Here is a 13337-nt window from a genome sequence, read left to right as displayed (position 1 = left end):
AGGTGAGATCTTTGGTTTGGTAAAATATTTGGTGACTTTACTATGTCAATGTGTGCGTGTGAAATCATTTAAAATCACATAATCAATTATAGTTCCCATACTGACAGTGTCGTCCTAGGCAGCAGTTGGTTTCTGTTCCTCCCCGGTACCAGATAACGACCGCTGTTGCGGTTCAATCCCCGGGACGGAGAAACTCAAGTCTTACCCAAAGCGGTCGTGTCATCCTTTGCGCCGGGTGCCACTCGGGTCCGGTTCCCTGACCGCAGGTCAGTGTTTCCGCAGCGGACCCGTCACCTCCGCCCGCGCTCTCCGCTTGCGTGTCTCCCTCCGGATGAAGAGGTGCAGTTATCTGTGTAAACCGGCGATATGGACGGAAAAAGTGATACTTAAGGGCTACAGCAACGACATTAGAGCTATGACAGGAACGTATTCCAGTTTGATAGAACACACTGCAGCTGGACAAGCTGGATATGATGTTGCAACATGAGAGAAAGGTGAATGAGAGATCAAGAACAAACTCAAACAAGGTATTTTTACTGTGGAAAATGATCTCCTTCGTTCGTTCATCTTTTTGTTTACACGTATGCTTTGGCCCGTTGTGAAGACGTGGCCCATTTTGAAGCACACTGCTTTGGTGTCCTTAGCTTCATCACAGTCAGGGCCTAACGCTGCCCGCATGCGGTCTCAATGTGGGCACAAGCAGATCGCACGTGTGACTGTAGGGGCTAAGGAAATAAAACCGAGGCTTCGCAGCTCACAGAATTGACAAAGCTCTTACCCAGAGTAGCTCGGCGCATCTGCAGACAACTTGTGCACATTTTGTCCAAGGAGGCTTCATCGTCTCCGACGGCGACGCACATCCACAGCCACATCGGTAACTGTTGTAGTTTATTTGATGGTGTTGATGATGTGAGGAGGATGAAGGAGACTCCGCTGACACCGTCTTGATTGCATATAAAGGTTTATTACAAAGAAGAACAGCGTCAAGTCAAGCATCTGCAGATCTGCTCGTGAGAGGGTGTGAAGCCGATGAACCACTCTGAAATTCAGCCTTGGTCACCGACTCTTAAATAGGACAGTTGTTTGCCTAAAAACTGTCACTCACATATGGTTTTATTTACAAAGCATTACCTGCCTTTGGGAACTGCAAGGCCCCTTCTGAGGACCTTTGACCTCTGGCCTCTGAGCCATATCTCTATTTTCACACATGGTTTATATTCCACATATACGACCATACACCTCACTGTGTTGATCGCAACCCGCAGCCCTCAAGTCTTTGACCTGCAGCTGCGTTTCTTCCCTGATCGATCCACCGATGAGTTCGAGAGGACGCCTCCTCTGTCTCCCGCTCTGCCTCTTCAAGCCTCAGATCGTCTCTCCCCCTAGACAATGCTTTTGTTGCGGACCTTTCTACGACACGGCCTGTATTTATCAAAGCTGTAAGGGCTGCATTTCAGAAGGGTCACAAAGAGAAAAGTTAGGGGTAAAAAAAAAAAGTTCTGCAGGAGTAAAAGACACCGTTACCAAGGAGTCACTCCAACTTAAAGTGATGTGTGCATGCACAATCACCTAACATCTGTTCCGCTGTTGAATTTTGTCAGCAGTATTAGTCTGCAAACGCCTCATTCCATTTTTAGAGTTAGGATTTATGTGAAATGTAACATGAAATGAAAGATGAAATAGCGTCTAAACATATCCATATAAGAGGAATGAATTTTTTTTTTTTTTTTAAATTGGCTTGAGTGGAAAAGACTGAAGCAGACAAGTCGTTTGTCGGTATCAGGATACACGAGCAAAAGCATAAAATGATGGAGTTCGACACTGTCAAGCAAAGAAACACACAAAAGGAGTTTTTCATTCTATGCTGAGTGTTTTTAAATCAAACCAAACGTATACGATAACTTACTATTACGTCTGTAGGTACAAGTAAAGAACTTTTCTTCAGTTTAACATTGAGCGGTTTGATAAATTCAGGTTGATGTCTTACCTCAATCTGTCCACAGCGTTGCTGCCTCAGCCCGTCACCTGACCCTGCTCCTCCTGCACACGTGTCCCTCATTCCCTCTTTAAGCCCTGGTGCATATACACTTCACTGTGTGTTGTCCTATTTCCCGTTGATTTAGACCACCTCCTGCTTTCCGCCCTTTTCATATATGTTTGCCTGTCTGCGTCTTCCCTCGATCCCACCAAAGAGGAGTGTTGCCCATGTTGTTTCCGTTTTTTATTTGCTCTGTTTACACTGCACACTGGGGTGTAAAATCATACAGGAAAACACTTGGGAAAAAAATCCCATGATTTTAAATCACGAAAGCCCTTAAATTCTTCATCTAATAGCAGACATTTTACGTGGAATAAGTAACTTATGTATGTTTCTGTCTCTTAACTAACCTCCTTTGTCATTAATGTAAGTATTTAAGGAGTCCATCCAAAAACTGAGCGGTAAATTGAGCGACTTGGGGGTCCCTTCGTTCGTATCAACTTCTGAAGGGATGCACGTTGCATAGTACTGGAAGGCTTTAAAGTAGGACTGTCCTGCAACCGAAAGGTTTGACGGTTCTGTCCCTGCGACTCAGTGTCCTGATGATCAACTGGATAACGGGAATAAGTCCAGTGTAAAATAAAATATAAAGCATGTTTAAAAAACACTGTTTATTGCATCAATGCTTAATCCTTTGACTTTTGTACAGATTTCCATATTTACAGTTTCATAATTATTATGCCTCTAATAAATAGTACAACTTAAAGTCTTTCTCTAGTCTACATGTTTAAATATTGTACATGCAAAGTATGTATAGTATGTGCTTGTCTAATAGATATGCTTATTGGCTTTGTACAAAGTTACATAAATAGAAACGCGGGATCCAACCACCATGCCACTGAAGAGACAGTGTGCGGTTCCCCTCCAAAATAAAACTCTACTACTTCAGCAATCGAGACATGCAACCGGTCTTGCAGGGGGCGGGGGACAGTTTGATTACAGTACACCTGTAACCGCAGTAACTGAAACTGAAATCCCGACAAACATACGCAAATGAGAGTAAAACTTGAAAGACAGAGTTCCTCTGAAAGAACAAATAAACAAAAACCCTTTTTCCAGTTAACCACTACATGGCTGATGCTGCAAGGTTGTCAGATTAAAAAAAAGAACGAAACTAACCGTAGTCAGTGTGACTTTTTCAGATTAAAAAAAATTAAAACCAGTGTGACCTACAAGGTTTCGAAGACTGTGTTCGCACAAAGTGCTTTTTACTCCGTCTCCAAAATGAAATATTGACAAATTATCTGTGAAAGAAACCTTTTACAGGTTAAAAAGGACTTTTTCTGCCATAGGCAAGAAATCTAATCCTATAAATACACTGTTTAAATATGTGTTCACTTACAAGTGCTGCTCTAGCCGCAGTGTTGTTAGAACAAAGTCAAACTATACATTATACATAAAAATCCTCATATTTTAACATTTAATATCAACAATTTCCAGACATTGTGAATATAATGCTGCGAGAGTCCTGCCGGACTTCACATTCCCATAGTGCTTAGAGAGTGACAAATACACACATACTGTGATGGGACAAGAGCACGAACGACTGATCTCTCTTCACCTCTAGGTGGCACTCTTGCACAAACCTACAGCCCTCCTTGTCCTTTCACTGGAATGGATGACAGGTACAGTGCAGAAACAATGACAGGAACAAACCGAATCCAACATGGTAGACATATTTCTGCCAAAAAAAATGCCCGTTTGATCTTGTGTTTCCATGTGGGAACAGGGAAAAGCGTCTATATTGAACTGTCTGGTTCACCTCTGTGGAGTTCTATGGCTTTGGCAAGAGGGTTAAGAGGAAGCAGGAGAGGGGCCCCCACCGCCTGCGCCTGACGCGTTCGTGACGAAGCAGCCACCTCTCTGCCTGCTGAGCTCCCTCCCTGCAACCTCCGAACCCCGAGTGAGCAGAGAGCACCGACAGTCATGCACATACAGAGATACACCTTCAACAGACACTTGAGACACTTCAGACACAGGTTACAGTATTTACAGAAGACACTGACATTGACTGCATGCACTTGATAACACGGGTGTTTCTGACCCTCGGCTGGGTTGACAGGTCGAGGTGAGAGTCGGTGCAGGAGCTCAGAGCCAACCTCGGCGGGAAAACACGGCGCCAAAACAGCAGTGCTGGGAGAAAGTTCGCACACCCCCAAAAGTTTTAACAGAATTTGCTTCAACATGATTTAAAATGAAATGATTTGATTTCTCTATCCGTGGTCTGTACGGTGATTTCTATCACACGACCGGGAGTAAGTTTCAAAATATAGATAAATGAATATTTAGCATATTATAGTTTATTCTGCTCAGATCTCATATTCAGGTTATAGCTCCAACATTATACGCAGAAATACTTTCAGCGTATAATTTTTTTAAATGAGCAGCTCTCGTGACCTGCAGCCTTGCACCTCAGGCACATTCACTTTTATAGAAGACCATGAAAACCAGCAAATGTTCACAACTGAAAGGGTAGAATAAACTGTTTTTTGGCAATTTGCTGAAAAAGTGACTAAAATTATAGAAAAATGATCAACTTGGTTGAAAAAAAAAAATCCACCCTGAAACACTTCTTCACTGTTTAAAAATCCTGTGTTGGCGTTGGTATACCTTCCATTCCTAAGTCAGCTTAGTTGTTTAGTGTATTTTCCTTATTCTCAGGGACAACTGGCAAGAGTCAGATGTGGCATCACAGGTATTTCCAAACTGGAGCTGGATCTGAGAGCGGAAAAAATTTTTCAAGTAATTAAAACATTGACGATATGTTTTGGTGTCAGTCCCTCAGGAATCGAAGAGCAAAAGCTTAATTTGGTAACAGCGTCAACAGACAAGCAGGTAGAAAATCTGTCCGACAACCAGAATGCATCGCAGCCACGAGACGTGCTACATTTCGACTAAAAGGGAGAAATCCGGTTCTGTCAACTGGTAAACCTCTTGCTATTTTGCTCATACATTTGTCCTCGCTCTTTCCACCTACATATTAACCCGCAGCTGAACGCAACGAGTTCACACCTGTTTCTCTGGGGCTTGTCCAGTGTCATTTTGGGGAAGGTAGAAAAAGACCAACTAAAGTGGGACCAAAAAGTTCAATTATATCACCTTGCAAAGTAACTCCTGTAACGCACTGAGCACCACAGTTAGATGATATATAACAGCGAGAGAGTACTGGAGGGTGGAATTTTTTTTTTTTTTTGCCTTTAATAAGATGGAAACCTCTTCTTTGCACTTTGAACAGTGTTCACCCAAAACTATCCAAGAGACAGAAGACCCAAAAGCAAACCTTCAGAGCCACTGTATCCATTCATGAATATCACAAAGCCAAAACCCAAGCCTGGAGTCACCATTTAACATCTGACTCTCTTGACTGCCTCGTTTGTAGGCCTGATGAACTGATGCCAGCCCCTCATACCAGCCCCCAGACGCAGTAGTTGAAAACAAAAAGTTGGGGAGCACCACAAGAGCTCAAGGGAGCCCTGGCCTGACACTTATGGGTCCTGCTGCTTGAGTGGTGGCGAGCTCTGCCTTCATCCTACCAGGAACTATAATAAGAGGGCCGTTGACCCCTTCCTCTCGTTACCTATCGGGGCTCAGACTGCAGCCCTGGTCGCCCATCAGACTCCTGGTGGGTGACATGTCTGCAGACACAAACATCTCACACCTGGCTGGAAAAGCGAGCAGCTCTGAGCTCCTGCACTCAATGTTTTTCTGCTGTTTTTTTTTCTTAATAAATTGTTTTAAATTGCATCAGGGAAACAGAGATGATGGAGTATTATGTGTAATGTCAGCCCTTGAATGTCCCTGTCAGAGTAAAATGGGAGGAGTCCTGCATGACCCCTCATGCTGGCTTCACGGATTCATTGGACGTCGGGTGGAGAGGTGCTGCTTATTAGAGTAATTTTAAAAATGGATTTTGTTGATCGTTGTTTTCAGTGTCACTCCTTGTAGCTCCTTTCCTATCAGCGGGGATACGACCTCACCCACTGGCATGCACATGCAGGCTGGCTCGTCCCCCGCTCACAGTGAGCGCGGCTACTCCATGCCGTTCCTCAGCATCTGATTGGCTGCGATGAGCATGACGCTGATGATGAATGCCATGGCAAAGGCGCAGATGAGGCTCTTCCTCACACACGTCTGACGGTTCTTCTTTGAGGGGTGAACTGAAAGGGAAATGAGACGTAGATAAACAGAAAGATGACGAATAGAAATAAGAAAAAGTTCCTCAAGTGCCAAATCGAAGGACGGTACGCAGCTTCCGTCTCTGACATGTCTTTGAATTTATCATTTTCTGCATCCACAGAAAGAATATTATGAAGACAAACAAAGGGTGCACTGACACCAAGCACTTTTGGAGTGATCTATTATCAGTGCGGAGTGTTTAATTGGTTGGTAATTGGTTAGCACCACTTAAATACCTGACAGCAAAATCAACCTCAAGACTATTAATTTTTTGTCTCCATAATACCCCCTTAAAGACAACAGATATGGGAGTACACCTGAATGACAGCACGTTGAAGTTAAGTGCATTAGAAACAAATCCAAGCTACAAAACACAAAACTCTCCACCTACTCCCCGCCATTTCAGCAATCTATCTGGGGTGAGATTATTTCGCTGATTTTTCAGTATAAATCATACTGAAGAATTTTCTATTGTGTCATTTCCTTGATTCTAGTAGAGCAAAGTGGCTTTATCTCCCTGAGGACACGGACAATCATCTCTGGAAAAATTTGAGGCAAAGGAATTTTTTTTGCAGGCTTAAATTTCAAGTATCTATAGCTGTATAAGTAATGGTTAGTTGAACAGGGTGTAGATGGAAAGACCATGTGCCAGCTGCTGGCTGGACTGCGAGGAATGGAGGAGAGTTGTGGTTTAGACATTAGTTCTCAGTCCAGTCGCCTGAACCTGCTGTCAGGTCTCATAAAACACCTCCTCAGCCGCCTAAAGTAACGAAACCACTGCCAAATATCCACAAAGGATTTTCTTCAGTGGACAACTGCTGCCATAAAGGTAATGAAGTGTACGCTGGTTTCCAGGCTCCAGCTCATGACTGTCGACGTTCACACGTGCTTCAAATGCATTCATCAATCTGTGAATATTCAGTGGGGACGCTTATGCAAGCAACCATGCTGCAGCTGACTGCTTATTTCATAATGATCATTCTATTTTCTGGTGGCATCTCTGACGAAAGAAGTGTTGCAAAAGTAATTTAAAGGAAAAAAAACAAAACACAGTTGACTCTGGGAGGTTGGGAGCTGAGATTTGGGAACTGGGGTTTAAGAAATAATACCAGAATCCTACGTAGGATCTCCTGCCTAAAGGGAGATTTAGGGTATTTTTTCCAAGTGAAAAACGGTGGGTTTCGAACTGTCCAATGCAGAGTCATTTTGTTCTGCTTGAGTTTAAACTGGAAATGTCAAATGCATCGCCTCTTGTGCTCCAGAAGATTTTCCTATGCTAATAACGTCGATAGCAAAACTCATATTGACATATACGAAAAAGTAAACAATTGGAACTTCAAATGATGCAGGTGCACAACCCAATCAATCATCCCTGGATCAAAGTTGATTTCCACGCTTGCGTCTGGCTGCCAGGCACACCCCGGACAGCTGTTTCTCTACCATCACCGGATCAGTGCCCGGTGAACTTCTTTGGATCAGTGGTTCCATTCTTTATTCCGTTGTTTTTTCCGCTCCACACACATTGATTCCAGAGCGAGGTGAAGCCAGGGGGAAATCAAGTGCCTCTTATGCTACCTCATATATCAGAAAGCTGAAGCAATAAGCACCAGAGTAGTATGATGAATTGTGCTCAGAACGAATCACGCTGCAACACAATGTATTGATTTCTCCATGACCGAGTAAAATGTGGTGTCCCTCTGTGGCAGGTGGTACTCATGGACCTTGGGGCAAACAGATGTGATTGCTGTGCATGATCCTGCGGTGGTCGGTCTTCATCATAAACCCAGTACGAGCATCGTGTTGCCATCACTCCACACCAGTTTACGGACCTTGATAAAGCGCCGGTGCAATCTGTGTCCATCCCCATCGACACGAACGCCGGCCCAGTAAATTCCCTCAAGGAAAGGCCATACTTGCAGACGGGTGGTGTTTGGTAAAAAGGGACATTGAAGGGCTAGAAAGAAAAATCTCAACGCAATGGAATTTCACACATACGGTATTACTAATGTCGCAAACTCCTCCGGTGACGACAGTCTGAATGCATAAGAAAGTAGGGCTGGGACCCTGCGTGATCCATGCTACCTTCAGGACATGTAGCAACTGGTAACGCTATGACTCAGCAGTTTTCCCACACACCAAATTCATCTGAATGGTGTCAGGACAGAGCAGATGCCAGAGCGAAAGTTGCATTGTTTGGCTGCTTCCAGAGCACGAATGGCATCGGTCAAGGTACACACAATGAATCATGTCACATAATACAACTTCACGTTCACGTTTTTTTTTCAGTATGATATCTCTACCAACATGGTTGTCTGAACACAGCATTAGTCAGCTTTTAAAATGCCACAAGAGGGCCGGAAGTGGGTCAAAGGTTAAAGATCAATGCTTTCGATTTTAAGGTCCAAATTTTAACTTTTCATTTACAACTTTGTTTCTGAAATAAACAAAACATTTGCTCCCCACATTGGTCTCCATAATAACTAATCTGTTGACTTCGCAAAAGACAGCGGAGCTTTCCAATCAAGGCTCACCGGCAGAAAACGAAAGAAAGGAGGCCGAGAATGAACGGCGGGACGTGCATGGACATGTTAAGAGGGCAATAAGAGGAAAACGACTTTCAAAGTAACAATTTTTTATTTGAACATATGTTTTGGCTGCTGTTTAACAGCAACAAGCATCTGCTCAGTTGCAGCCAAAAAGATGCTTGTTAACACAGTGACCTGACACTGTGACACATACCTGATCAACATTTCTTCCTGTCGAGACCGAAAAGCAGAAAAGACTCAAAAGGCTGACTCACTGAATCTGACTCCAAACCAGGCGCGCAGTATGAAAACAAAAACGCTTTGAAATGGTTTGAAATGGAACTTATTTGAAAGAAAACAACTGCATTTCCTGTCTTAATGCTGAGAGTGTGAAAGACACCTTGAATACCCTCTGCTGCTCTGATATCCATAAATCTTGGATGGCTAGTTTTGCAGAGCGAGGTTATGTATATTTCATCCGCGCCACTTCCGAGCAGGTGACCGGCTGACGTTCATCCCCACAAGCGCCCTTGTATCTGTAAATCAGCAGGTGTGCTGTGTCTCTGTGCCTGTGTGTGTGTGTGTGTGTGTGTGTGTGTGTGTGTGTGTGTGTGTGTGTGTGTGTGTGTGTGAAGTTAGCTCGGGTACGTCCGCTCACCTCCCTCAAACTCTGTCTGACAGTTCCCAGAGTTTTCCTTCAGGCTCTCCTCCTCGTTGATGATGATGTTCTCGATGTCCTTCATGGTCAGGTGGTCGCGGAAGGCGTAGAACAGGATGTGTTTCAGCTCCTCCAGGGTAATCCTCTGCATGTCGAACTGCAGGAAGATGGAGACGAAATGAGATTTTCAAAAAAGGAGACCGTTTGCCTTTCACATAAATAAACTGTGTGTGCCGCTGCAGTATACCTGGCAGGATACGGTATGAACCAAACAAGTACTGACTCGTGACGCAACCCCCCCACAATTTTTGAACCAGTGTGCAAGAGTCAATAAAACACTCCATATAAAAACTCCATCACTCTGTCACACATTGAGATTTTGCTGCCCACAGCTAAAATAAACGATGAACTTAAAAAAGGCTCAAATGCGTAAATCATTATGCGTGTTCTAGTAATTCTCTATCACGCCCATCCCAGCGCCTCTTACAGACGTCACTACGACGCATTCACCTTAATCAGAGCGTTGCACAAGGCTGATGCTTTGATTAAACTGAACGCACTGAAAGTGACTGATCCATTGCTCAGTTTGAACATTTACAAAATTCAGTCCAAAAGAAGGCACTCACAGGTACACAGACACACACGCCACAACTTGTAAACCAGAGATGGTTTGAGGGTCTCACTGAGGCCACAGAGACCAAGTGCAAAGTTTATGTTTGAAAACTTCGGCGGAACTCTAACTTGACTTGAGGGAGACATTCCCGGTCATTGATCACTTGCCCCGCTCGAAAACAGCGCTACACGCAACACTCGAGAGCATCAGCATACCCTCTCGTGTGTGCTGATTCAAACACAACTCATTTTATCAGACTATTGGTAAAAATTCTGTTTGCCGGTGACTAGTCGAAACACTCATTTTGCCCTCCATGACGGTTCGCAGCTATACAGCAGAAACAGCCAATGGAGAAATGTATAGCTCTTCTCTCTCTGAAAGCTTTAGGTGTGACAAAAAAAAACCTTTTTCACAGGTTTAATACGAGGGAAATATAGGACACGAAACCATCGTCAGAGCAGACATCACACGCTGGCAATGTGAGACGTCTCCATCTATGCCTGAACTACAAAGCAGCAGAGTGGCTTCGTGGTTCGCACCATCACCACTGATGCCAAACACTCTGGCCTCATGCACAGCAATGGGCCTGACTGGTGACATTTATCAAACTGTGTTAGAACTCAAACCTTAACCCAAAAAAAATATGACGTACATTGTCTGCCTTTTCTGGTCTAGGCTCTGAATCATAAAGTGTTATGTTTACGGTTATGTTTACGGTTTCAGGAGAAGAATCTGGGGAACTGATGAACCCAAACAACAAGTGAAAAAAAAAAAAAACGTGGTGACGTGTTTATCATTTCACAACGTAGATCAATGTGCAACACCAACTGGTGTCACCAGTGTGCTTCATAGACATACAGTGGTCGCACCAATTTGTCGCCAAAATAAGAAAATGACTTTCACACGCTGTTACTGACAACACTAACTTACGGCTTAATGCTCACAGGATCCAAAGGACGGACTCATGGTGCGTTCAAATGACCAGAAACACGCAAATACAGCTACAGTATAGGACCCTGAGAGCAGCTGGCCTGATGCCCGTTTTAAGGACAGTCCGGGGCATGATGCCATAGCCATGCAATCCTGTTACAAAGAAATGGGTTTTTTTTTTTTTTTTCTTCCCTGCAACCCTGTATTTTTTGGTCTGGACTGGACCACAGGATAAAGTCTCATCCAAATTTTGAAACAGAGTCAGTGAATCTAATCAGTAGCAACCAGTCAAATCTTTCAACGCTGCTTCGTTGAAAATGATGAAAAATGACAGGCCAAGGTGAATGAACTCGCAGTGGAAAAACTTACAGTGCCCGGGTGGATCTAGCAGTGGATATGGACTCATTTTTTTGGTTCTCAGAAGTTAATGCTATTTTCAAATACATTTTTTCAGGGTTGTTAGGGCAGAACGACTTCTGCTAAGTTCTGATAAAGCAGCTCCAGAGTGTGTCTACATTTACTGAAATGGATCCTCTGGCTTTGAGAGATAAGTTGGCGCTTATATCGATGAAAGCATAGCCTTGACATTGTTACGTGCCCACAAAGATAGCTGGAACAGATGTGAGAAACTCTTTGATGCTATCAATTCCTCTGTTAAAAAAAAATTTCCAACCCAGTTTCGTCTCAATTTGCAAACCCCAAATCCCAGACGGCATCGTAGCAGACTTCCTGGCAAGCCCACTGGGTAGATAATTACATAAATCAGAGCATGACTTGGACATAAATCCCACTTACCGTCAGTACCATTTGTTATCTCTCCACCGGCTGATGAACGCTCACAACAATCCCACCTCGAATGTTGATCAGCCTCCATAAAGATTAATTATCAGAGCTAATTAAAAGCTGGGGGTCAATGTTATATCTTTTGCTTGACGGGTCATTAGTCACGGGAGAAAGTAAATGTTTGCAAGACACAGGTAAAATAAAAGGTGCATCATAACAGAGTCGTAAATTACCTACGTTTCAGCGGGATGTGAATGGAGAGCTGTAGAAAAATGTTTATTCCGCGTGTTGGCCGCATAAGTGTGCACATGTAAACGCTTAACACGGTGGTGAAAAGCCCACCAGATAGGACGGAGCGTTTGGTTCTGGCTGATACTTGGTTTTACTTTGCAGAATAAAGGAGGGAACATTTAAACAACATATGAATCCTACCTCAATCCGAAATACTGAGGCCACTTCTACTACAGATATCAGTGCCACAACTGCTATTAATACTACTACAAATAAACCCATAATACTAGTACAGCTACTGTTAGTACTACTGTAGTACTACTACTTTTATCGCGTTCATTACACTTCTATCATTACACATCTATTTAGTCAGTCATCTGTTTACTGTCATTTAAATGATCCAATTGGATTAATTATTTCTCTGTAATGCGCAAAAAAAGTTATTTATTAAACATTAAACGTTATTAAACTACTAAATACATTGATCTTTTTTAGGAGAGTAAAGACAAAACTTGTAGTACTGTGTCAAGGTTGAGGTTATCAACAGCTTCACTGTATTGATCGGCCATATCATTGACAAGACTTGCATTACTGTCTCCACTAATGCCCACAGGTCCTAAAAAACACACTCCATGAAATTCTTCGACTACAGTATGATGAATTTTGATTAATATTGGACCACAATAAGTCCAAAGACCTTCCTGTCCTTGTTGATCATCAAACTCGGAGTATTTAAACATTATGAAAGCATCACAAGCTTATATGACAAGATGTCTTACGGAGAACAGCGCGGTATTCAAGTGAAAGTGTTCTGATGTGTGACGACGTGTCAGATAAGTTTCACAAGGTCGTTGTGTGTATAATTCCTATCACCCATCATGTACGACAACATAAACCAGATGTTCCACAAACAGGCGACGTGTCCGACAGACAACAGAGCTCTGTTGACTTCTCCTCTCATCTCCCTCTGGGGAACAGAGGAAGAATGAAACGCTAACCCGTCCTGAACAGACGGATCCACCTGGAGCAATCCTGCAGCGTCTGCCGCTTAAAGTTAAGGCCAGCTCCCCGAGGGGAGACGGGTCGGCAGCCTAATTGTGTTTACTCGACCTTCCTGCAACCTTGCTGCCTCCTAACGACGCCGTCACCGGCACACATCAAGAGACTACCAGAGCTTCATTTGCCGGGGAAAAGACGGACGAGCTGGAGGACAGATTAATTCACTGAGCACTCGAGTGGCAGATAAGAAAAAGGCATTTCATTTTCTCTTTCCACATCCGACTGACTTGCTGGAAATGCTGGACTATATTCACATTCAAGAATGGAGTGACCTTTATCAGAGAATATGAGGAGTAGAAAAGAATGACACCCCCGGACCTAAAG

General features: G+C 43.5%; 1 protein-coding gene across 3 annotated transcripts in view; it reads right to left on the bottom strand.

Moving 5' to 3' along the window:
- Positions 1 to 2660: 2660 nt before the first annotated feature.
- Positions 2661 to 13337, bottom strand: part of caln1 (calneuron 1) — a 54546-nt gene continuing 43869 nt past the window's right edge. For all 3 annotated transcript variants that reach the window (XM_040129919.1, XM_040129918.1, XM_040129920.1), the window contains exons 5-6: positions 9398 to 9554; positions 2661 to 6195 (exon numbers count right to left, since the gene is read on the bottom strand). In XM_040129919.1, coding sequence (XP_039985853.1) covers positions 6068 to 6195; positions 9398 to 9554 — 285 coding nt within the window. In that variant the 3' untranslated portion in view covers positions 2661 to 6067. The remainder of the gene's footprint in view (positions 6196 to 9397; positions 9555 to 13337) is intronic.

Source organism: Xiphias gladius, chromosome 7 (assembly GCF_016859285.1).
Source record: "Xiphias gladius isolate SHS-SW01 ecotype Sanya breed wild chromosome 7, ASM1685928v1, whole genome shotgun sequence".
In the NCBI taxonomy this organism is placed as follows: Eukaryota; Metazoa; Chordata; class Actinopteri; order Istiophoriformes; family Xiphiidae; genus Xiphias; species Xiphias gladius.
The sequence above is the reverse complement of the archived record's forward strand: the minus strand, read 5'-3'. Positions and strand labels throughout refer to the sequence as shown.